This window comes from Oryx dammah, unplaced genomic scaffold (assembly GCF_014754425.2).
Source record: "Oryx dammah isolate SB20612 unplaced genomic scaffold, SCBI_Odam_1.1 HiC_scaffold_29, whole genome shotgun sequence".
NCBI classification, from domain to species: Eukaryota; Metazoa; Chordata; class Mammalia; order Artiodactyla; family Bovidae; genus Oryx; species Oryx dammah.
The window spans coordinates 85,915,656-85,942,554 of record NW_024070213.1 but is presented as its reverse complement, the minus strand read 5'-3'; the positions used below and the strand labels follow the sequence as shown (position 1 = coordinate 85,942,554).

Sequence of the window (26,899 nt, the reverse complement as noted above, 5' to 3'; positions counted from 1 at the left end):
TCAGCCTTAGCATCATTCCTTCCAAAGAAATCCCATGGCTGATCTCCTTCAGAATGGATTGGTTGGATCTCCTTGCAGTCCAAGGGACCCTCAAGAGTCTTCTCCAAAACCACAGTTCAAAGGCATCAATTCTTTGGCGCTCAGCCTTCTTCACAGTCCAACTCTCACATCCATACAAGACCACTGGAAAAACCATAGCCTTGACTAGACGGACCTTAGTCGGCAAAGTAATGTCTCTGCTTTTCAATATGCTATCTAGGTTGGTCATAACTTTTCTTCCAGGAATAAGCGTCTTTTAATTTCATGGCTGCAATCACCATCTATAGTGATTTTGGAGCCCAAAAAAATAAAGTCTGACACTGTTTCCACTGTTTCCCCATCTATTTCCCAGGAAGTGATGGGACTGGATGCCATGATCTTCGTTTTCTGAATGTTGAGCTTTAAGCCAACTTTTTCACTCTCCTCTTTCACTTTCATCAAGAGGCTTTTTAGTTCCTCTTCACTTTCTGCCATAGGGGTGGTGTCATCTGCATATCTGAGGTTATTGATATTTCTCCTGGCAATCTTGATTCCAGCTTGTGCTTCTTCCAGTCCAGCGTTTCTCATGATGTACTCTGCATATAAGTTACATAAGCAGGGTGACAATATACAGCCTTGACGTACTCCTTTTCCTATTTGGAACCAGTCTGTTGTTCCATGTCCAGTTCTAACTGTTGCTTCCTGACCTGCGTACAGATTTCTCAAGAGGCAGGTCAGGTGGTCTGGTATTCCCATCTCTTTCTGAATTTTCCACAGTTGATTGTGATCCACACAGTCAAAGGCTTTGGCATAGTCAATAAAGCAGAAATAGATGTTTTTCTGGAACTCTCTTGCTTTTTCCATGATCCAGAGGATGTTGGCAATTTGATTCCTCTGGCAATTTGTTCCTCTGCCTTTTCTAAAACCAGCTTGAACATCAGGGAGTTCATGGTTCATGTATTGTTGAAGCCTGGCTTGGAGAATTTTGAGCATTGCTTTACTAGCATGTGAGATGAGTGCAATGGTGCAGTAGTTTGAGCATTCTTTTGCATTTCCTTTCTTTGGAATTGGAATGAAAACTGACCTTTTCAGTCCCGTGGCCACTGCTGAGTTTTCAAAACTTGCTGGCATATTGAGTGCAGCACTTTCACAGCATCATCTTTCAGGATTTGAAACAGCTCAACTGGAATTCCATCACCTCCACTAGCTTTGTTCATAGTGATGCTTTCTAAGGCCTACTTGACTTCACATTCCAAGATGTCTGGCTCTAGATTAGTGATCACATCATCATGATTATCTGGGTCGTGAAGATCTTTTTTGTACAGTTCTTCTGTGTATTCTTGCCACCTCTGTTAGGTCCATACCATTTCTGTCCTTTATTGAGCCCATCTTTGCATGAAATGTTCCCTTGGTATCTCCAATTTTCTTAAAGAGATCTCTAGTCTTTCCCATTCTGTTGTTTTCCTCTATTTCTTTGCATTGATCGCTGAAGAAGGCTTTCTTATCTCTTCTTGCTATTCTTTGGAACTCTGCATTCAGATGCTTATATCTTTCCTTTTCTCCTTTGCTTTTCACCTCTCTTCTTTTCACAGCTATTTGTAAGGCCTCCCCAGACAGCCATTTTGCTTTTTTGCATTTCTTTTCCATAGGGATGGTCTTGATCCCTGTCTCCTGTACAATGTCACGAACCTCATTCCATAGTTCATCGGGCACTCTATCTATCAGACCTAGGCCCTTAAATCTATTTCTCACTTCCACTGTATAACCATAAGGGATTTGATTTAGGTCATACCTGAATGGTCTAGCGGTTTCCCTAGTTTCTTCAACTTAAGTCTGAATTTGGTAACAAGGAGTTCATGATCTGAGCCACAGTCAGCTCCTGGTCTTGTTTTTGTTGACTGTATAGAGCTTCTCCATCTTTGGCTGCAAAGAATATAATCAATCTGATTTTGGTGTTGACCATCTGGTGATGTCCATGTGCTATTGATATTTAAGTGATAAATATTCTTATGGTTTATGTTAATGTTCATCACATATTTGTCATTTGAAGATGAAAACACACTTTATAAAGAAATCTTACGTTAAGCATCTTTAATAGAAGTTCAGTTTTTCTGTTTTGTTCATATAGTTTTAAGGGTTCATTGTTAAGTTTAATTCTGGGATTTTATGTTGATGTTGTGGTAGCAATCAGTAATTTTCTATGTTAACATATTTTTTGTCTGTTCACTAGATTTTGGTGTATAGAAACTATTTTTGTATCAATATATTAAGATTTTTACATCATTTAAGTCTCTTGAGTACTAATAATTTTTCATTTCTAATGGAATGCTTAGATTTTCCAGGTAGAAAATTTCACCATTGCCAATATTTGTAGATTTTTTCTTTCCTCAAGCAAAATTTAAATCTTATATCTATCCTCATCTAGCTGCAATGGGGTGAAATTACATGGTCTTATTAAGTAATATGGTAATTATTCTTTTATTGCTAGTTACTTTAGCTGTAATTCCTCCAATCTAATTTGATCACAAACCTTCTGGTGGGCTATTGATTAAAATTAAATATTTTTAAATGAAATATAAAGACTCTTTTGAATCTTTCATTATTAAGCATTTCAGATTGAGTTTTTGGTAAATTTTATTCTATTAATTTTCGTTGAGAAATCAAACCAGCTATGTATGTTAACTTTTCACCCTAATTAATTTGTTGTCTTAGTGTGCTTGTGGAAGAATGCTTTCATATTCTTTCCCAATCAGTAGAGCATAGACTTTTCTTTTTTTTAAAATATAATTTATTTTTTTTTACTTTACAATTCTGTATTGGTTTTGGCATACATTGACATGAATCCACCACGGGTGTACATGCGTTCCCAAACATGAACCCCCCTCCCACCCGCCTCCCCACAGCATCTCTCTGGGTCATCCCCGTGTACCAGCTCCAAGCATGCCATATCCTGCATCGGACATAGACTGGCAATTCGATTCTTACATGATATTATACATGTTTCAATGTCATTCTCCCAAATCATCTCACCCTCTCCCTCTCCCACTGAGTCCAAAAGTCCGCTATACCCATCTGTGTCTTTTTTTGCTGTCCTGCATACAGGGTCATCATAGAGCATAGACTTTTCAAATGGAAGTTTAAAATATATGCCTCTACTTTTCAATAACAAGATGTAGTCCTCAGGCAAGCTCTAGGATCTTTTGTGTGCCCTATTTGATTCTGTGTTGAGGCAGGAAGGGGGCTTCCCCAAGACTCAGTGGTAAAGAATCTGCCAGCAGTGCAGGAGACATGGGAGACATGAGTTCTAAAAGAGATGGACACAACTGAGCAAGAGCAACGAGCGTGAGAAGAAGGAAGAGGCAACATAAGAGAATGCTCAATCCTTGCAGTTTTGATGAGTAAATGTAACTTACTTCAGTGCCTAAAATATTGTGAATATTTTCCCAATGTCCTTTTCACAGCTGCCTTTACTTCCTTGTTCCTTAGGCTGTAGATAAGGGGGTTCAGCATGGGTGTGATCACACTGTATTGTAAGGAAGAAAGCAAATCCAGGGAGGAACCAGAGGGAGGCATGAGATAGCGAAGCATACCTGAGCCAAAGAACAGGATCACTGTGATGAGGTGGGAGGAGCAGGTGGAGAAAGATTTGCTCCTGCCTGTGGTGGAGCTGATGCTCAGAATGTTGAATATAATACGAACATAGGAGAAGAAGATTGGGAAGAAGTTTCCAAGCCCGAGGAATACAGTGGAGAAGGACAAGATACTGATATTGATGGAGATATCAGAGCAAGACAGGGGGAAGAGGGAGGGCAGCTCACAGGTGTAGTGGTGGATAGTTTGATCATCACAGAAATCCAGATTAATAGCCAAGAGCACAATGATGACTGCATTGAGAGAGGCCAGGCCCCAGGAGCCCCACACCAGCCCCTGACAGAGCTGGTTGCTCATCACCTGGTCATAGAGCAAGGGGTGGCAGATGGCGGCATAACGGTCGTAGGCCATGACTGAGAGCAGACAGGCTTCATTTCCCGCAGTAAGAAACACAAAGAAGACCTGGGCTAGACAGCCCTCTACTGAGATGGTCTTCTTCTCAGACAGGAGGTCCTTCAGGAGCTTGGGCAAAGTGACAGAAGAGAAGCAGAGGTCTAGGAATGATAGATTACTCAGGAAGTAGTACATGGGCGTGTGGAGGTGCGAGTCAGCCCTGATCACTAATATCATTGTCAGATTCCCCAGTAGTGTCTGGAGGTAAATTCCTAGGAATAATACAAAGAGCAGAACTTGGATATGGGGGTCGTCAGACAGCCCAGTGAGAATAAACTGGGTGATGGTGCTGTGGTTCCTCAAGGCCATTTGTTGAGATTATTTTCCTGTAATAAAATAAAGGAGAGGTGAGATCCCCTATGATTGTTCTATTTCCTTCACAGCATCACCCCTTCTGCTTACACATTTCCCCCTGTGGTGTTTGGGTGCTGTGTTGAGACACTCAATATATCCCTCACTGTACCTCAGCAAGAACTTTTATTCTATTTTGTCAGTCGCTATTCTTGGATTGCAGTCTTCACATACTTAACAGAGAATCTCATTCCTTTTTTATAAGGATTTAAGTGGAAAATAAATATACCTGGCTTCCTTGTACATTCATGGTAGTTAGTTTCCACCTGGATTTTTCCTGTTGTTTAGAGAGCCTTATAATAATTTGGTTTTAAGAACCATTATAGTATGGATTTGCAGCAGTTGTTTTAAACTTGTCTCCTTTCCATATCATTATCTTTTAGGTCATAATCATCCAGTGACTTCTAACTTCCTAAGCAGCTCATTAAATTTCCATTAACTTTGTGTATGTGTGTGTGTACAGAGTATCTCAATCACTATCTAAGTTTTTTTCTCAAAGTGATTTTGTGATTTATTTATGGCAGCTGATGATATCTATTTTACTGTTGAAAAATATGATATTCAGGGGGAATTTTGTAATGCCATGTTGACAACAAGTAAAAAACTATTGCTTTTTCTAAAACCATTGCTGTTTCTAATCTACCAGGCTTGATCCATAGGTACACAGGCCATTTTTCCTGTTCCAGTATTCAGAGTTCTTTCTTATCCATCTTTAACCTACTTTTAAATCAAATTGGCTACTTTTGATGTCAGAAAAGTGTATTTGTTTCTGTGCTTCTGTTATTCTCCATTCAGATGTTCTCCATTTTAATCTGTGGATCCAAATTCTTAACTGACCTTAAGTCCTGTCTGTTTTTTATAGTCTCTCCTGACAGCTCTCTCTTCTAAACTCACAACCTTCTATTTAAATCACGGACTCCTTGTTTTCAGTGGCCTTATGTCATAGTCTGAATTCTGATTTTTTTCTCATTAATGTTAAATATGTTTTCTCAGATTTCCCCTCAAGGCTATGAGCTCATTGAGAAAATGGACCACATCTTAATAGTAATCACAAATTAATTATTTCTAGCTTCATCTTCACACATTTTGTGTTAGCTTCATTATACCTATCACATTATTTGAAAACCTCCATATGACCTCTCATGCATACTTCAGATATGACCTCTTGAATATTCCAAGCGCAATCCCATCCTTTCACTCTATGCCCCTAATACCACCTCAGCTGTGTCTGACTCTTTGTGACCCCATGGACTATACAGTCCATGGAATTCTCTAGGCCAGAATACTGGAGTGGGTGGCGTTCCCTTCTCTATAGGATCTTCCCAACCCTGGGATCGAACCTAGATCTCCCACATTGTAGGTGTCATCCCTGGAGCCACCAGGTAAGCCCAAGAATACTGGATTGGATAGCCTATCCCTTCTCCAGCAGATCTTCCCCACCAAGGAATCAAGCCAGGTTCTCCTGTGTTGCAGGCAGATTCTTTACGAGCTGAGCTACCAGGGAAAGCCATCCTAATACCACCAGTCACCTGAAATACTGATCCCTGACAGAAGTATTGGGAATATTATCCATTAGAGTTGCCATACTGCCTACCCATGCAGTCTGTGTTTATCTGCAGAATATGTCATCTTCTGCAACATCCTCTGATGATCTCTCATTTTTATAGAAGCAACAGGTACTTTAACCATCACTGCAACAAGGTACTTGCATTTGTGTTGTGGGCAATTTATTTTTTATTGTCCCATGAGGTCAGAAAAGAAGTATTTGTGTGGTTTTCCTTTAACTGCTTCTTGAATCTACTTGTGCTAGGTATAAGGGTTTATCCAAGAAGGCCAGAATGGTGGTAGATTATGTGAATGATGATGCTCACCTGAATCCAGATAATTTTGAACCTGCATTTGTAGGGCTATGTAGTAAAGCACCATTCTGTATGAAGTTTTCTTAGGAGCCTGAGGTTTTAAAACATGATTTAACAGGTTTCTACTTTTGTTTATCAGCTCACAATATAACCATATGAAGCTTTCTGAACTTACAAAAAATTTATATTGCTTTTTTATTGGGCACCTATTTCTAATCCTGCTGATAATCTATGACCCCATGCTAATTCACCAAGAGATGCTTCAACTATGATCCCATTAACAAACTCATCAGTCAAAGCTTAGGCCCATCTTAGACCGATGTTTAGGTTACCTTTGTGCCTGGAAAACAGGGTAGTGTTTACCCTTGTGTTCCTGTGGGATATTGGCTTAGTTCTAGTGATTGTGAGGCAGAAACAGCTGAAGAAATTCTGTTTGAGGGTCCTGCATGGATACATTTGTAAATATTGTTGATAGAAAACTTTTTATATAAAATCTACTCAAAGCAAAGTAAAATGATAAATAGGATTTATTCTTCATAAAACTTAGATATTTTCATGTATATCTCAATGATCTGGATATTTTCAAGCCATCCCCCAAACTACTTCATTCTCTACTTTCACTCACAAGGAGACCAGACCACAGTGTCTTGCCACCACAGTGGCAAGCTCAGGGTCTTCTGTTAATTGAGAATATTTCCAGAATCATTTCTACTTCTTTAGTGTAGTATTTCTGGGCAAATTTTTCTCTCTTATCTGATGTCCACATTTAGTGTGCAGGAAGACATCAACTACTGTATCAATTGATTTAGAAGATATCACAGAGAAAGGAGCCCTCCCACCCCCAGCTAAATAACACCTTAAACTGATGGGATAAGTTTTTTTGAATGACCAAAAGCAGAGCCTTGCAACTCATTCTCAGTCAAGATATCAGGAAATAAATCTAATTTTTAATTACTACTTGGAACAAAAAACATTGTCTTCATTTCATCCTTTTGTATGAGAGACTGATGTGAGATTTACACATGGATGAGAACAGGCACAATTAAAGTGAATGAAATGGTGGTTGATCTTAGCAAATGGTAAAAGATATGAAAGGAGGATTACAGAATTGTCCTAGAAAGGTCTAAACCACATTATTTAAAGATATTTCTGGAATGAACAAAAGAGTGTAGTGTGTGTGGTAGGTCAGCCTCCAAGATGGCCTGAGGGATCCCAGGGCAACTTTCAGACCCAGGAATCTGAACTGGGAGAAGGATATCAGTATGGGAAGGAGAGAACCAAAGGTCAACATGACCCAGCTGAATTATTCTCAGCACTGTTCCCTCCTTGGGAATAGTACTCCTCTGCACTATTCATACCTACTCACTGGTAACCAGATCTGAAGGTTTAAGGAACAGAAATATTTACTGCAGTTTATCAAACTGGTGTCAGAAAAAGCAGGGGAGTAAGTTCCTTCAACAGCCTAGAATCTTTCTGTAATATTCTGATTTCTCTCTGCAAAGTTTTGTGATTATGAAGTATAAGATTTAGGCCAGGCTGAAGATGTCCCTGTACTCAGTGTTATGCAGAGAGAATAGAGGTCATTCTATTGATTTGTGCAGGTTTGATAGACTAATGCAATATTTGGGGGAATAAAGATGTTTAAGCTGGGGAAGATTGAAGGCGGGAGGAGAAGGGGATGACAGAGGATGAGATGGTTGGATTGCATCACCGACTCAGTGGACATGAGTTTGGGTAAACTCCGGGAGTTGGTGATGGACAGGGAGGCCTGGTGTGCTGCAGTCCATGGGGTCACAAAGAGTCGGACACTACTGAGCGACTGAATTGAACTGAACTGAACTGAACTGAAAGCCCTTCCCAAGGTTGGAGATGATGTCAAGAGCCAAGATATTCTCATCTCTAGTCAGAGAAGAGGGATGAAGGAACAGGATCCTTGTCCGTAGAACAAGTGGAATAGGTAATGAAATGTGAGGAGGTAGAGATGTGTGAAGGGATAGATAGCAGATTTAAAACCTACACACAGGAATCTCCCTGGTGGTCTATTGGCTAAGACTCCATGCTCCCAATGCAGGGGGCTAAGGTTCAATCCCTAGTCAGGGAACTAGATCCCACATGCAGCAACTGAGAGTTCACATCCAGCAACTAAGATCTGGTGCCACCAAATAAACACACAAATAAAATTAATAAATATTAAAAAAATAGTTGAAAAACCCTACACACAGATATTCCTGGAAAAAAGATAAAGGTATCCTCAGAGAATCAGGGAAGAATTACCACAATTTCTGTTTTTCTGGAGATGACTTTTCTGAATTTTCTGCCTTTCCCATCATTGTTGAGCATCATAGGTAAAGTCTCCTCAAAACTGACCTCCTCTCAAAGGAGTTTGACGTTTGGTATATCAGACAGCTCTCACAGAGTTCTGGGCATTAGACTAGTTCTCTTGTTAGAAGCAGTATATAAATCATACAGTCAGGACTGTTTTCCTGAAAACCTTAATTTAGGGTGGTGTCATTCTGTAATGTAGGCAAAGATGAGGACAGTTTCTCTAAAGAAGCTCAAATTCTGAACAACAGACATATATTTCATTAAACCTTCTCACATGACCTCAGGTGGAGCAATGTACCTTCTCTTCATTTCTTCTGTGATCCTGAGTACTTTTCTAAGAGCATCACTTATAGAAAGCATTCTTTAATGGAACCAATCAGAAAGCCATTTTACTTAGATAGCCACGGGCTATGTTGGGTACTCGGGGGAAGCTCAGCCACTGCCCTGTATTCCCTGAAGTCCCAGCCTGAAGCCTAGCTCTGGACTCAGTAACTACACAGTTTCCAGGTAACTGGAAAATTAAACATAGTACGAGGCATAGAGGATTCTCTCCAGGGAAGTATTTGAAGTGTCTGAATTAAGGTAATTATTTAAAGCCTAAAAAGAGTGCTTTATTAGAGTTGTGAGGGTTGAAAAAGCAGAGTATAAGAATGGGATTTTTAAACAAATTTCAATCTGATGGAACATTTTCCTAATGGCTATGCATAGCTGAAAATGAGCTTTCAAAATTTTTAGGTAAATTGAGCTGTGACATATTACTGAGCTCCAGATTATATTTTAGTGCATACTTAAATTTTTTTCATTTTAACCATAGACTTGTCCATTATAGTGGCTGAAAGGAGTTAATTCCATGCTAGGAATATTATTGAGGCTTGAATTTACAGAATCTTTTTTTTCAGAGTAATATCCTGTTTTTATTTAAAAAGTGATATTCTGTTTAACATGAATCATGTTAAAGTTTATTCTTTAACAGATTTATTGAAATACAATTGGCAAAAATTATATAGATTTAAGATGTACATCTTGATTGTTTTTAGGACCTTACTTAATCCTGCCCCTGCCAGATCTATTAAGGTATAATTGACAAATAAAATTTTTGTATATTTAAGACATACAAAGTGAAAATAATTGGATCTTAAGTTTATAGAATTACATATTCAGAGCATATAATGTATTATATAAATATGATGATAGTAACATATAGATAGTAATTCAAGCATATAATGAATTTTTTTTTTTTTGCATGTGAACTGTCCTGCTTCTCCAGCATCGTGTATTGCTGATGATAGAAGGGACTATCTTTTCTCTGTTGTTTGTTCTTTGCTCTTTTGTCATAGATTAACTGACTTTTATGTGTTTAGGTTTATTTCTGGGCTCTCAGTTCTATGCCAGTGATCTGTGTATCTGTTTTTCTGTCAGTACTGTGCTGTTTTGATTATTGCAGCTTTATAACGTAGTTTAAAGTTGGAGCATGTGAAACCTCCAGTGTTGCTCTTTTATTCTCAAGATTGCTTTGGCTTTTGTGCTTCCATATAAATTTTAGTACTTTTTGTTCTATTGCTGTGAAAAATCTCTCTCCCTGGGATTTTGATAGGGATTGCATTGAATCTGTAGATTGCTTTAGGCGATATAGACATCCATGAGCATGAACTCTGTTTCCATTTCTTTTTTTCTGCTTCAGTGTCTTTCAACTATGTCTCATAGTTTTCAGTGTCAAAGTCTTTGACCTCCTTGATTAAGTTTATTCCTAGATATTTTATTCTTTCTGTTGTTGATAATAAAGTGTTTAAAACATATTCTCCTATAGAGTTGCTATTTTATAATTCTATTTATCACCTTACAGTTTACGTTCTTTTGTCTTCTGTTTCTGGTAGATTAGCTCTTTTCAACTTTTTTTTTCTTTTAGGCAGGTCTTGTGTTGATGACTGTCTCAGTTTTCATTTGTTTGGGAATGTCCTTATTTCTCCTTCATATCTAATTTTGCCTTTGCTGAATGGAATATTCTTGGCTGACAGTTTTTATCTTTCAATATTTTGAGAATGTCATTTCACTGCTTCCTGGCCTGTGGAGTTTTTGCTGAGAAATTTGCTATAGCCTATTGGGGGTTCCCTTGTAAGTTATCATCCTTTTTCCCCTGGCTGCCTTTAAAATTCTTCCTTTGTCATTGACTTAAAAAAAATTATTTATTTATTTTTGGCTGTGCTGGGTCATCTTTGCTGTGCAGGCTTTTCTCTAGTTATGCTGAGGAGGGGTTACTCTCTTGTTGTGGGGCACAGGTTCTGGGGTACACAGGCTTCCATTGTTGCGGTTTCTGGGCTCTAGAGCACAGATTCAGTAGTTGTGGCACATGAGCTTAGTTGCTCCATGGCATGTGGGATCTTCATGGACCAGGGATCAAACCCATGTCTCCTGCACTGGCAGGCAGATTCTTTACTACTGAGCCTTCAGGGAAGCCCTGTCAATGACTTTTTAAATTAAAAGTATAAGGTACAGTTGATTTACAATATTATATTGGTTTCAGGTGTAAACATAGTGATTTGATACTTTTTTAGATTACACTCCATTTAAAGTGGTTATAAAATGCTGGCTATATTCCCTGTGCTATATGTTACATTGTATCTTATTTATTTTATATCTAGTAGTTTGTACCTCTTAATCTTCTCCTATCTTGCCCTTCCTCCAGCCCCTTTCAACAGTGGTAACCACTAGTTTATGCTCTGTATCTGTGAGTCTGTTTATATTTTATTATATTCTTTTATTTAATTTTTTTAGATTCCACATGTAAAGGAAAACATACAGTATTTGTCTTTCTCTGACTTACTTCACTAAGCATAATACCCTTAAGGTGCATTTATGTTGTTGCAAATGGCAAAATTTCGTTAGTTTTCACGACAGTAGTATTCTATTGTATATATGCCATATCTTCTTTATCCATTCATTTGTGGATGGATGCTGAGATTGCTTTTATATCTTGGCTCTTATAAATAAGGCCACTATGAGCATTGGGGTGGGCTTCCCTGGTGGCCAAGGCAGGAGACGTGGGTTCGATCCCTGGGTCAGGAAGATCCCCTGGAGAAGGAAATGGCAACCCTCTCCAGTATTCTTGCCTGAGGAATCTCATGGATAGAGGAGCCTGTTCGACAGGACTGAGCATGCATGCATGCACAAAGTTACAATGGTGCTGGGATGAGAGGCGTTACTTGGAAACAGTGGTCTGCTTTAGTCCTTTGCTGGCCTCTTGTTCCACATATAACTCATCCCCTCTAGTCATCTCTCTCTTGGAAATCTATCATGACATACTAATACCTCATCCTTTTTCATTTCCTGGTAATACTGACCATGCCACACATTTTTGAATTCAACTCTCATCTGAATCAAAGGACCCATTTGCAGGCCACTAGCTCTTATTGTAAGCTAATATCTTTGTCCCACTAGTAGACACACTGAAGTCTTTGGATGTCCTTCTGTGCCATTCTAAGACCAAGAGAAGCTCAGAAGATTGCACCTAAATGTATTCAATCCACACTAATTTTTCAGATCTCTGGTGATTGCATTATATTTTGTGTGGACTTCTCAGTAGGCTTATCATGTTCCTGATCCCTCTGTAGGAAGAAAAACTGAATTCTTTACTCTTATACCTCTAAACTTAGTAGAGGGTGAATCTTTAGTATCCATATAAATAGAATTGGGTGGTAATTTATAGAGCTCTCCATGCTTACTATGAATTTTCCTGCGTATCTTTCCAATTCTCTCCCCAGTTTGTTTCATATCTAGTTGTATATTTCTTCAAATATTTTTGTACGTTTAAACTCAGAATCCAAAGATTTTTGAGTCTTTGTTCTCTAATTCTACTGAATGGGCAGATGGGGAAAACTTTGGGTAATAAGTAAATAAAGCAGAGTGGTAAGAAATAAATATCACAGTTCTGTTAGTACTTTTCATAGCATCCTGCCTGGTATGCTTTCCAGTTGTTGTGTATCTGACCTGACTCAGTAGTTTCATGATGGCGGCTGACATACAAGATTATCATGATTGTCTATTTGACATACAAGATTATCATATTGAAATCTATTTCCCACTTAAACCTCCATGCCCTTTCATTTCTTTCTTTCAGTGTATATAAAACTGACATAGATATCACTGCAGCCTGGGAGACAGCATTTCAGATAGCTCTGAGAAACTGCTCCAGGGAGGTGAGGGGAGGAACTAGGATATATGAGTTTTGCAACAAAGGGCAGGTAATTGGTAACATCAAAAGATTAAGTAAAAAATTAGATATGTCATGTTAAGGAATTTAGCACTTATCTATTTATGGGAAGATGCAAGAATCTAGGCTTACTGAAATCATTCTTTGATATGTGCCTCAGCTATTGTGGTTAGCATCTTGTGTTTCTACAAGCTGAATTTCCTTAGGGCTCACCCTGGGGAGTGACTGCAGTCTGATGTCTGCTAGATGGCAGGTATTCCTTCTTCCTGAGTTCCCTCAGGGTCATCAACTCACCAACCATGGTGGCTGGGATTGCTGATGACTGTATCATCCTTTGTTTACTGATATGGCAGGAAATAATTCCATTTCTCATCTCCCAACCAGTTTGTCAACACAATACCTTCTACATAGAAATTTCAGATTCTCTACTATCAGGGAAGATTTTGGGGAGGTCAGAAAGAGGAAGAGTTTCAACACCACAAGTTTCCTTGACCATGCTGGCTGGGGACTAAACTTAGTCTTTTATTTTTGCAGTAGTGGACCAGAGAATAATGTTTTAACTTGTTTTAAAGGTTTTGTAGTAAATGTTAAAAAGCAGCTGAAGATGATTGTTGTGTTTGGATGCATTATACTCTACTTTATGCCCAAAATGTAAGAATTTGTTTCCTAAGTGTTACCAGAGAAAGTACCAACATTATTATGAGCCTTTTAATTTTTTAGCACCTGTACTAGCTTGTGAGAAAACTTTACTTACTTGTTGACTTTAGGAATGGTGGTTTATGCCACTTATATATTCAATTCTGGTCTCAGGGAAGAAAAAGATTAAGTTTTAATACCCTGAAAAATATCTCTTTTAAGAAGCTTCACCTTGGTCTCCTAACCAAGTACAGTGAGAAAGCAGCACACACTCAGTTCAGGTTTTGCAAAATGCAGAAGCAAGGCCTCACAAACGTGAGAGCAGGAGAAGAGACAGGAGCAAGGATTCAGTCTATAGGACCTGTCTGCAAGGCATACGGTAGATGTGGTCTGCCAAGCCAAACTTTCACCTAAGTCCTCCATTACTTTATTCAGTAGCTGTAAGGCCTAACAATTGCTATCATTTTTGCCATATTCTGTCTATCTGTAGGATGGAAACCTATGCCTTCTTTACCATTTTGCTGTGCTTATCTTTCTTAATTATCTTCTTTGTTTGATGTTATTCATTGAATTGAATGATTTCTGCAATTTTAATATATTTATCATTCTCCCATTTCATTTTATAGTAATAGCAGATGCTAATGGTAACTATCCAGCAAATGCTTTCACCGTTACAACTTCTATGCATACTGGCCCAACCTAAAAATGTCAGTCTCTGAACACTTTTCCTTGTCCAGAGGAATAAGGAAATACTACTACATTGCATATTACTTTGTTCCCAGCATCACAGCTACACAACTCTTACCTGTGGTAAATTGGGATGAGATACTTATAGAAGGGAATGCTTTGACATATGCAATTATTTTAGTAATTGAAAGATGCAGGCACAATAACAATAACAAGAAGTGTGCATTTGGTTTGCTATTGTGGAATGTAATTGGTGTGCTAAAGAAATAAAATGACAGCCTTGGATTGAAGTGAAATTGCTCAGTCATGCCCGACTCTGCGACCCCATGGATAGTAGCCTGCACCAAGCTCCTCTGTCCATGGGATTTTCAAGGCAAGAGTACTGGAGTGGGTTGCCACTTCCTTCTCCAGGGAATCTTCCCAACCCAGGGATCGAACTCAGGTCTCTCACATTGTAGACAGATGCTTTACTGGCCTTGGATTAACCAATTACAAACCTAGAGGATGACATGAAGGTCAAAAGGGCTTTCTGAGCATTTTAAAGGAAACCCTGTCTCCTGTAACCAAAGAGTAGAAGAAAATGGTTGGTGAAAATGGGCCCAGAACCTGACTAATAGAATAGCTGAATTCAAAAGAGCACTTTATTTACAGTTCAGCAAATACCCTATGCCATATACAAGGCTTTAACAGAAAAGGAGCAGGACCATGAGACTTGTGGTGGGGACATCTAGATGAATATGCTTCAACTTCCTGAATCGTCAGAGCCTGTAAAGTTGACTTACTACTCTCTGTAAGATTATAGAAGTTTTTCCCTTGCTTGAAGACCGTGGAGAAATTGAACCTGAGGCAGATGTCTGGTAAGATGTTATTTACCCTCTCTTATCTCCCCCAGTGGCTTCTAGACCAGTGGCTTCTAGACCAGTGGCTGGGATCGTGTCTCATCGTGGTTGGACTGAGGAAGTACAGCCCTGCTACGGGAGGAAGGGCATTGTTTACCAAACCAACTGTAGGATATGGAGAGTATGTACCCACGAGAACTGCGAAAACATGTCTGAGAATGGATCTTTTAGTTTAGTTTCCTATTTATTAAGGTATAAAATATACAAGTAGACAGAGGTGGTGGAATTAGAGGAGGAAAAAAGACGTTTAAGAAGTAAAATATACTTCACAAATTTCAATATCCTTTAAAATCTTGAAAAAGATTTTTCATGAATTAATTTTAAATTTCCTGTGGTAAGTGAAAAATCTAAATATATGTACTTAATACTTATGGGAGCTACTGGTAATGAAATTTTATGTACATCCTTTTGGCTTTATTGATAAATTAATATGCAGGTCATTCTGGGGAGATCTAGATACTAATCTTCCCAGGTGGCTCAGTTGTAAAGAATCTGTTGTCAATGCAGGAGAGGCAAGAGACACAGGTTCAATCCCTGGGTTAGGAAGATCCTCTGGAGCAGTAGATGGCAAACCCTCCAGTATTCTTGCCTAGAAAATTCCATGGACAGAGGAGTCTTGTGGGCTACAGTCCATGGGGTTGCAAAGAGTCAGACACAACTGAGCATGTACACTTAAACATACTAGCTACAAATTTTCTATGCAGTAAACATAGTTTATATATGAGTTGTAAATATTTTAAAATAAATTGTGAATTTATCCAGCTAATTTGTTGAAATAATTCAAACAAATTGAAACTGCTGGGACTAAGTATACCCAAAATTTATAGTTTTGAGACCAAACTATAATATTTTTTCCCCTACTATATAGATGGGACTTTATCAGTCTTATCCCCCAGAGTTTATGTGGGGGTATATTTCCTAAAACTATATAAATGATACATTTTAATCTTTGGCAAGATGATATTACAAAGAAATTACTTTTTTCTATTATTGTTTAGCTCAATCATCTTCGATATGCTTAATCATCAGTATGCTTAATCCTTACCAGTCACTTGTGTTATTTCATTTTGTTTTGCTTTTTTTCGTTTCCTTTGGTATATCAATGGTTTTGTTACTGGTTTCCAAGAATTCAGTTATGGCTAAGGATGTTAACCATTTACCATGAAATGCAAATTAAATGCCATATTTTATTACCCCAAAATACGTAAGTAAAGAGTGAAGTGTAATCGTTTAAAGGTAGTACTTGATGAGTTTTTACATTCATATATACTTATGTAACCACCCCACAGATCAGGATGCAGTGACCTTCATTAGCTAGAAAGTTCCATCATGCCTTTTCCCAGTAAACCTATTCTCCACACCAAGCACTGTCCTGGCATCACTTATAGGTTATTATTCTCTAGTCTCAGGCTTTATGTAAATAAAATCATATGTGTCTGGCTTCTGTTATCCATGTGTTTTCCAAAGCCTGTTTTTATAAAATATTACTTTGTATGAATATACAATATTTATCTATCCACCAATATTTTATTTACCCATTATATTTATTTATTTAGAAATTATTTATTAATTTATTAACTTTTTATTTATTTATCCATTATTGAATATACAGTAGTTTATCCATTCTCCAGTTGATAGACATTTTGGTTATTTGCCTTTTTTCGCTACAGTGAATAAAGTTGTCATAAACAGCCCAGTAAAGTCTTTGCTGCATATATACATTCATAATTCTTTGGCACATACCTGGCAATGTAATTCTTGGGCTTTAGAGTAGTTGTATGGTTTTGATTTAACACATACTGCCACACAGTTTACTGAAGTGCTGAATAAGTGTATAGTGAATCCAATTCCTCCCCCTCCTCATCAAGGCTTGAATACTTTCAGTATTTTTAGTTCTAGCATTTAGAATGATTCTGTTTATATGAAGTTCAGGAACAAGCTAAACCAGTACTTCCCCTTCCTTTAGCTTTGTGTTGTGATGGATAAGAACATGATATCTAGAGTAGCAACAGCAGGGGCACTTGTGAGGATAAAAATCAATAGAGAATGGCATAGCAAATGAATGGAAAGAGCATGCTTTATTAATGATTAAGTAGAACAATTAATAGAATCATTAATAATTCTGTTGAGCTACTGAACCAACTCTGAAGCGCTCTGTCTCCAGACCTCTTATTAAATCAATGATAAGTAGTGTTATGGTTTATGGTACTATTAATCACATTTTGTTACTTGATGATGAAAGCATGCCTAATGAATACATTTGTAAATCAAATCTATTGATTTAAACATACTTTATGTCATTTACTTAGTTTTTTTGCTTGTTCATATGGGTTCTGAGTTCTTATTGTTGAATTTAATCCTGAGGTTTTTCTATTGACCTTGCCATAGCAAATGGATGTTTTTCTAATATATATATATATATTCAGTTTATTGCTGGTATATAGAAAAACTAGTGATTATATGAATATATAAGCTTTTTTTCTGGTTCCAAATGGGAAAAGGAGTACGTCAAAGCTGTATATTGTCACCCTGCTTATTTAACTTATATGCAGAGTACATCATGAGAAACACTGGGCTGGAAGAAGCACAAGCTGGAATCAAGACTGCCAGGAGAAATATCAATAACTCAGATATGCAGATGACACCACCCTTATGGCAGAAAGTGAAGAGGAACTAAAGAGCCTCCTGATGAAAGTGAAAGAGGAGAGTGAAAAGGCTGACTTAAAGCTTAACATTCAGAAAACTAAAATCATGGCATCTGGTCCCATCACTTCATGGGAAATAAATGGGGAAACAGTGGAAACAGTGTCAGACTTTATTTTTGGGGGCTCCAAAATCACTGCAGATGGTGACTGCAGCCATGAAATTAAAAGACACTTACTCAAAGGAAAGTTATGACCAACCTAGATAGCATATTCAAAAGCAGAGACATTACTTTGCCAAAAAGGTCCGTCTAGTCAAGGCTATGGTTTTTCCTGTGGTCATGTATGGATGTGAGAGTTGGACTGTGAAGAAAGCTGAGCCCCAAAGAATTGATGCTTTTGAACTGTGGTTTTGGAGAAGACTCTTGAGGGTCCCTTGGACTGCAAGGAGATCCAACCAGTCCATTCTAAAGGAGATCAGCCCTGGGATTTCTTTGGAAAGAATGATGCTAAAGCTGAAACTCCAGTACTTTGTCCACCTCATGAGAAGAGTTGACTCATTGGAAAAGGCTCTGATGCTGGGAGGGATTGGGGGCAGGAGGAGAAGGGGACGACAGAGGATGAGATGGCTGGATGGCATCACCGACTCGATGGACATGAGTTTGAGTAGACTCCGGGAGTTGGTGATGGACAGGGAGGCCTGGCGTGCTGCAGTTCATGGGGTTGCAAAGAATCGGACACGACTGATTGACTGAAGTGAACTGAAAGCTTTTTTTTACCTTAATAAACTCTCTTGGAATAGTAATAATTAGAGATTTCTTAGATTTTTGGGTAATCATTATCACCTCCAAATATTTGTAGATCCCCTCTTCCATAATTAAATGTCATATTTTAATCTCGTCTTACTGCACTGGAGGGAATTACATAACCTTGTTAAGTTAAATGAGTGATAGTGTTGTTTTCTTTTAAACTGTTGTTCCGTTGCTCAGTTGTGTCCGACTCTTTGCGACCCCATGGACCGCAGCGCGCTAGGTTCCCCTGCCCTTCACCATCTCCCAGAGTTTGCTCAAACTCATGTCCACTGAGTCGGTGATGCCATCCAACCATCTCATCCTCTGTTGCTCCCTTCTCCTCCTGCCCTCAATCTTTCCTAGCATCAGAGTCTTTTCCAGTGAGTCAGTTCTTCACATCAGGTGGTCAAAGTATTGAAGCTTCAGCTTTAGCATCAGTCCTTCCAATGAATATTCAGGGTTGATTTCCTTTACTACTGACTGGTTTGATCTCTTTGCAGTCTAAGGGACTCTCAAAAGTCTTCTCCAGCACCACCATTTGAAAGCATCAATTCTTAGGTTCTCAGCCTCTTTTATAGTCCCATGTCATGTCTGTACATGACTAATGGAAAAACCATAATTGTAATTCCTCCAATTTGATATTATATCATGAAGCATATGTTTGAATATTATTTAATGTTAAATATTTTTTATGAAATAAGTAATATGAAAAGCATGTTTATAGGTTTATAACTGAGTCACTTTGCTATATAGCAGAGATTGGCACAACATTGTAAATCAACTATACTTCAATAAAAAAGTCATTAGAATTTTTATTATTAAATATTTGAGGTCAAAATTGTTTACTTTTATGCTTATTAAGAATCTATCAGGGTGAACATGTGATTATTCTAACTTTAACTTATTGATTTGAGGAATCAAAGCAATAAGAAGTTTATTTGGTCATGGGTTATTATTTAGATTATTATTCTTTCAGTATACTTTCAGATTCAGTGGATCATTTCATTTCAACTTGTCTAAATATTCATGAGACGGTGGTAATTTTTCATATTTTGAATCAGTTACATTAGTTCTGAAAAACATTAACAATTTTCCATATTATTCTAAAAGCATTCAAATTTGCCAAAACTTACCTGAAAAACTATCAGTGCTTCTTGTCCTTTTGTGCTTATTCTAATGTTTTTTGTTTTGTTTTACACATCAAATAGCTCAATTTTATTTTTTTGGTTATATTTTCTTAAAATGAAACAAAATCCTGCTTTCAAAATTTATTTAGACAAATCTTAGCATTACCTTATAATTTTTATTCTTAACATCAGTGTTGTACTATTAGGTTCTTTTTCTGTTTTCTTAAATATATTTTACATAATTATGTCACAATTGATCCTTTTGAATAACTAGTGCCTCGATTTATTGATTCTATTTTTCTCTTTTCTAATATATTAATTTGTGCTTTTAGTCCCTTTATCCTCCTTTTCTTATGTTAAGTTTAATTATATTTCTAAACTTACACTTTTTTTCTTGTTTATTAATGAATTCATGTAAGGATAGATTTTATTTCTATTGATGGCTGCATTGGCAATGTTTTTAAATTTAGTATACAGTGTCCTCATGTTCATGATACTCTATGTAGACTGGTGACTTTTTTGTTAACAAAGGATTTTGCTTTTCAAGAGTTTTATTTCAAGAATTTATAAGTAGTTGGGATTTGAAAAGGTTAACTTCTGTTTAACAAATACCTCCTTTGTTTTTAGTTCTCTCTGCAGCTCTGTATAGTCAGATGCTGAAACTCCTGTGAAGATTATTGTATCTTTTTTTTCTAACCTAATTTTTATTTTGTTTGTCTTATTTATCTACTTTGTGGAAGATGGTTTTCACACTCCCTTTCAACCAACAGCATAGACTTTCCAAACTGAGAACCAAAATCAAGAGCCACTTCCTTGGACTAACAGGATTAGGTGTTTGGGTGAGCTCTGGAATCTTTCTTCAGAATTACTGACATCGTGTGATTAGAGGAGATGAGGGCAAAAGAGCAAATGCAATGGAATACAATCTTTGTGATTTTGCTTAGAGTTGTCTTGTTCACTACTTGAACATTATAGATATTTCCCCAATGTCCTCTTCACAGCTGCCTTCACCTCCTTGTTCTTTAGGCTGTAGATGAGGGGATTCAGCATGGGTGTGACTGCACTGTACTGTACAGAGAGGAGCAAATCCAAAGAGGAGCCAGACGGAGGCATGAGATAACAAAGAAAACCCAAACCAAAGAACAGGATCACTGCGATGAGGTAGGAGGAGCAGGTGGAGAAAGCTTTGCTTCTGCCTGTGGTGGAGCTGATGCTCAGGATGGTGAAGATAATGTGGGCATAAGAGAAGAAGATTGGGATGAAGGTTCCAAGCCCATGCAATAGGCTGGAGTAGAGTAGGATATTGGTAACAATAGAGATATCAGAACAAGACAGGGGGAAAAGGGCAGGCAGCTCACAGGTGTAGTGGTGGATGGTATGGGCATCACAGAAATCCAGGCTAATAGCCAGGAGCACAATGACAAATGCATTGAGAGAGGCCAGGCCCAATGAGATAAACACCAGCCTCACACACAGCTGGTTGCACATCACCTGGCCATAGTGCAGGGGGTGGCAGATTGCGGCATAGTGGTCATAGGCCATCACTGAGAGTAGACAGGCTTCAGTTCCTGAAGAGAAAAACACAAAGAAGACCTGAGTCAGGCAGCCCTCGACAGAGATGGTCTTCTTCTCAGACAGGAGGTCCTTCAGGAGCTTGGGCAGAGTGACAGAGGAGAAGCAGAGGTCCACGAATGATAGATTACTCAGGAAGAAGTACATGGGTGTGTGGAGGTGGGGGTCAGCCCTGACCAGCAGCAGCATCGTCTGGTTCCCCAGCATGGTCAGGAGGTAAATCACCAGGAAGAGCACAAAGAGCAGAGCCTGCATGTGGGGGTCGTCTGAGAGCCCAGTGAGGATGAACTTGGTGATGGTACTGTGGTTCCTCAAGGCCATGTGGAGGCTGTTTCCTTGGAATAAAATAGAAAGTGGGTGATATTGCCTATGATTGTCCCCATTCTCTACAGCATCATCTTCTCTTCTTAAACATCCCTCCCTGAGTTGTCTGAACCTGTGCTTACATATCCCAAAGCTGCCCTCACTATGTCTCAGTAAGAGTTATCTTTTCTTGATAGATCACAAATTTAGGTCATAATCTTCACAGACTTTAGAGAGTTCTATGGAAAAAGGAAGAGAGTTCCAGAAAAACATCTATTTCTGCTTTATTGACTATGCCAAAGCCTTTGACTGTGTGGATCACAATAAACTGTGGAAAATTCTGAAAGAGATGGGAATACCAGACCACCTGATCTGCCTCTTGAGAAACCTGTATGCAGATCAGGAAGCAACAGCTAGAACTGGACATGGAACAAAAGCCTGGTTCCAAATCGGGAAAGGAGTACATCAAGGCTGTATATTGTCACCCTGCTTGTTTAACTTATATGTAGAGTACATCATGAGAAACATTGGGCTGGAAGAAGCACAAGCTGGAATCAAGACTGCCAGGAGAAATATCAATAACCTCAGATATGCAGATGACACCACCCTTATGGCAGAAAGTGAAGAGGAACTAAAGAGCCTCTTGATGAAGGTGAAAGAGGAGAGTGAAAAAGCTGGCTTCAAGCTCAACATTCAGAAAACGAAGATCATGGCATCTGGTCCCATCACTTCATGGCAAATAGATGGGGAAACAGTGGGAACAGTATCAGACTTTATTTTTTGGGGCTCCAAAATCACTGCAGATGGTGATTGCAGCCATGAAATTAAAAGACGCTTACTCCTTGGAAAGAAAGTTATGACCAATCTAGATCGCATATTGATAAGCAGAGACATTACTTTACCAACAAAGGTCCGTCTAGTCAAGTCTATGGTTTTTCCAGTAGTCATGTATGGATGTGAGAGTTGGACTGTGAAGAAGGCTGAGCGCCGAAGAATTGATGCTTTTGAACTGTGGTGTTGGAGAAGACTCTTGAGAGTCCCTTGGACTGCAAGGAGATCCAACGAGTCCATTCTAAAGGAGATCAGCCCTGGGTGTTCATTGGAGGGACTGATGCTGAAGCTGAAACTCCAATACTTTGGCCACCTGATGTGAAGAACTGATTCATTGGAAAAGACTTTGATGCTGGGAGGGATTGGGGGCAGGAGGAGAAGGGGACGACAGAGGATGAGATGGTTGGATGGCATCACCGACTCAATGGACATGAGTTTGAGTAGACTCCAGGAGTTGATGGACAGGGAGGCCTGGTGTGCTGTGATTCATGGGGTCGCAAAGAGTCGGACATGACTGAGCAACTGAACTGAACTTATTTCTGTTCCACAGAGACTTACTGGAGAAATAATATTTCTGGTTCACTCTAACATTAATGTTATTCAATTTTCATTACATGCACTAAATTTCAGAAATTCTTAAAATCCATTGTACAACATTTTAAAAAACCATTGTACAACATATGTGAGGTAATTGTTCTAAACCTTTTCTCCTCTCTAATATTTTTGTTGAAAATAATCCAGGGCTTCTTACTTGTTAAACATCACATTAAATTTTAATAGATTTTTAAAAATACAAAGCATTTTCTCATGTCCTGTCTCTGTTTATGCTGAAAGAAATTCTATGAAGTATATCAGACATGGACACTTATCTTCATTTTACCCTTCAGAAATATAGAGACATTAACAACCAGTAGAAGAACCAGGAAATAACTTCCATAGTATTTCCCCTAATTCTCATCCCAGTATCTAGGTCTGGTCCACAAGAGTAAAGATCACTTTTCCTATCTTAAAAAAAAATTTTTTTAATGTAGTAAAAGTCTTTTAATAAAAATGCTGTTTTAATGATATTTAGCTGTACTAAATACCATATTTCAGTGGTACTAAATCCATTCACATTGTTGTGCAACTTTCACCATTATCCATCTCCAGAATTGTTCACTTTCCTAAACTGAAACTGTGTTCCTATTAAAAAATTAACTCCTCATTCTCCACCCTGCTTCCAGCCCCTGGCATCTACCAGTATACTCTCTGATGCTATGAATTTGACTATTCTAGGTACTTTGTGGATTCAAATCCATTTCTCTTGCCTTGACATTCAGAGTTCTTCCTCTGTCCTTAACCTATATTGTAGCCTTTCTGACCCCCTTTGATACTAGAAAGGTCTTATATTTCTCTCTTTGACTACCTGGTTTTTTTCAGATGTTCTCCTTTTTTATTCCCCTGGTTCAGACTCTCATTCACCTTCCAGCCTTACCTCAAATCCTGCTGTTTCTTCAAAGCAAATATAGTTAAAAACCTGATCCTGTTCACAAAGTTCAAATTCATCTTAGACCCATGTTTAGGTTACCTGTGTGCTTGGACAGGCAGGGTACTGTTCACCTTTGTGTGATTTCAGCTAGTGGTGATGATGCATAAACCGTTGGAGAATTTACTTTTGAGGAACCTGCTTGGATAAAATTGTGAATATTGTTGAAAGCAGATGTCTTCTTGGGATCTACTCAAGCAAAGTGAAATGATACATTTGTTCTATTCTTTTCAGGAACTTGGTTATTTCATCTATTTGTGAACAGGGCTATCCTGAAAATTGGTCCCACTTTTCTACTTCCATGCACAACGTGGATCTGACCATGTAACTTGGGGAGTTCAGCGTCTCAACCAAGAAGAGTGTAGCATTTCTGAATAATGTTTTTCTCTCATGTGCTAACTTACACATTTTGTGTGGGTGAAGGCAGCAACTATTTCTATCATATGATACAGGGAATCACAGAAAAGGGCCTCACCCTTCCTCATTCTTCTAAATACGCTAACTAAACTAAAAGAGAAGATGGTCAGCAAAGTTAAAACACATATAGAAATTTCTAGGAAGGAAAAATAGAGGGGGGATGTCAAGATATTTTGGAAGATATTACCGTACTCATGGCTTTTCCTGGAAAGCCAGTTCCTGTGTTCAGGTTTTCCCATTCAGGTAGACACATCATAGGTACAGTCTTCCTATAAGTGAACCTATGTCACAAGAATCTGACTCTCCACAGCAGATAGCTTTTTCTTCTTGCTATAAGTGAGAATTGGCTATTAGAATGGTTCAAGATTTAAAAACACTGGGATTGCCACAAAATTAAGATTACCTCTTGACTCCCTTAACCTAGAGCAGTGTTATTCTGCAATACAGGCCACTATATGGAAGGACAAGACCAATTTCTCAAAAGAAGCTCATATTCTGAACAGGGATATAATTCATTAGAACTTCCTCACATGATCTCAGATCCAGTAACCTGCTATATCTTCATTTATTTCCTCTGAGATTCTGAATACTTCTGAAGAATACCACTGAAGGAAAAAATTCTCTAATAGACCCAATCAGAAGGCCATCTGTTCTTATAGAGCCAAGAGCTGGGTTGGCACCCAGGGGAAGCTGGGTCAATGCCCTGTACTCTCTGAAGTTTACCCTGAAGCCAAATTCAAGACTCACTAATTGCATGTTTCCCTGTTAGCTAGAAAGGTAAGCTGTAAGAGACACAGGGGAGTATTTGAAATTTCTGAATTAAAGCAATTATTTAAAGACTAAAAAGGAACACATATTAGGCTGATAGAGACTGGAGAGAAATGAAAAAGAAAGACACCCCCCCCAGCTTCATTGAGATATAATTGACATATAATGTGTAAGTTTAAAGTGTACAAAGTGATGGTTTGATACACATAATATTGCAATTTGTTTCACCGTGTGTTTTTAAAAAAATCATTCCATGTAACTTAAACAGGTAACTTACTGTTTAGAATTTTAAAAACTTAAAAAAATGTTATATTTTATATTGACGTATAGTTGATTAATAATGTTGTGACAGTTTCAGGTGTATAGCAAAGTGATTCAGTTATATGTATACATGTATCTTATTTTTTTTAAATCACATGTTAGGTGACATCCCTCACCTGTCATAATTACAATTTTTTGGTTTGTCGTATGGTGAGAATATTTAAGATTTGTTCTCTTAGCACTTTTCAATATATGGTAGAGTGTTATTAAGTACAGTCACTATGCTGCATATTAGATTCCCAAAACTTATTCATCTTATAGCTGGAAGTTTAGTTTTAGATGATTTCCATATCTTGGCTGCTGTGAATAATGCTGCAATAAACATGAGAGTGCATATATTTTTGATATCTTATTTTAGTTTCTTTTGGGTATATACCCAGAAGTGGAATTTCTGGATCATATGGTAATTATGTTTTTAATTTTTTGGAGTACCTCCATACTGTTTTCCATAATGGGTAAACCAATTTACATTCCCACCAATAGTGCACGTGTCCCCTTTTCTCCAACATTTATTATTTGTCATCTTTTAAATAATAACCATTCTGATAAGCATGAGAGGATATCTCATTGTGGTTTTGAGTTTCATTTCCTTGATGATTAGCGATCTTGAACATTGGTAATTTGATGTCTTCTTTGGGAAAAATGTCTATTCAAGTCCTTGGCCCACTTTAAAATTGATTTGTTTGATTTCTGTTATTGAGTTGTGTGAGTTATTTATATATTTTGAATGTTAACATCTTATCAAATATATGGTTTGCAGATTTTTTTTCTATTACTTTGGTTTCCTCCTTATGTTTTTTTTTTTTGTTGTTGTTGTTTGTTTCTTTGGCTGAGCAAACGTTTTAGTTTGATGTAGTTCCACTCATTGATATTTGCTAGTCGTTTGTGCTTTTGGTGTTATGTCAGCAAAATCATTGCCAAGACCAGTGTCAAGGAGGTTTTTTCATATGTTCTTTTCTGTGAGTTTTATGGTTTCAGGTTTTATAAATTTTATGATTTTTATAAAGATTTTTTCAAATCTTTAATCCATTTTGAGTTTATTTTTTTGTGTATGGTGTAAGATCCAGTTTCATTCCTTTGCATGTGGCTGTCCAGTTTTTCTAATTGAAGAGACTGTCCTTTTCATACTATATATTCTTGTCTTGTTGTAGATTGATAGACTACATATGTGTGGGTTTATTTCTTTGCTCTCTATTCAGTGCCATTAATCTCTGTATTCTTGTTTTCATGCTAATATCATACTGTTTTGATTACTATTGCTTTGTTGCTGGCGACGGAATGAAACACCAACACTGCAGAGTGGTTTGAATCTTTATATTTTAACCCTTGCTTTTTACAGCTGCTTTATTTTATATCCCTTGCACAACAACCTACAGGGCAAGTTGCCAAGCACTATGATTCAGAGACTATACAGTGCGCAGGCGCAGGGCGGGATAACCTTTACCTTGACTTATTTACTGCAGCTAAGACTTTGTTTGGGGGAACTTCCTTATCAACTTAGAATCCGTTTTATCCCTGGGTCTGTTCCTTTTGAGGAATCAGAGAAACATCCTTGTGTGCAAGAAATGTTCTTTTC

The 26,899-nt window shown here is 37.9% G+C and overlaps 2 protein-coding genes across 2 annotated transcripts; both read right to left on the bottom strand.

Annotated features, from left to right (window-relative positions):
* Nucleotides 1–3,432: 3,432 nt before the first annotated feature.
* On the bottom strand, nucleotides 3,433–4,371 carry LOC120858156 (olfactory receptor 8S1-like). Its single transcript, XM_040234021.1, has one exon. The coding sequence runs from the start codon at nucleotides 4,369–4,371 to the stop codon at nucleotides 3,433–3,435; it is 939 nt and encodes a 312-aa protein (XP_040089955.1).
* A 16,184-nt stretch (nucleotides 4,372–20,555) lies between these two features.
* Nucleotides 20,556–21,479, bottom strand: LOC120858155 (olfactory receptor 8S1-like). Its single transcript, XM_040234019.1, has one exon. It carries the CDS (start codon nucleotides 21,477–21,479, stop codon nucleotides 20,556–20,558), a length of 924 nt encoding a protein of 307 aa, XP_040089953.1.
* Nucleotides 21,480–26,899: the final 5,420 nt, after the last annotated feature.

What these genes read in the sequence shown, in the direction of transcription:
- LOC120858155 (XM_040234019.1), bottom strand. Translation starts at nt 21,479, where the DNA reads ATGGCCTTGAGGAACCACAGTACCATCACCAAGTTCATCCTCACTGGG.
- LOC120858156 (XM_040234021.1), bottom strand. Translation starts at nt 4,371, where the DNA reads ATGGCCTTGAGGAACCACAGCACCATCACCCAGTTTATTCTCACTGGG.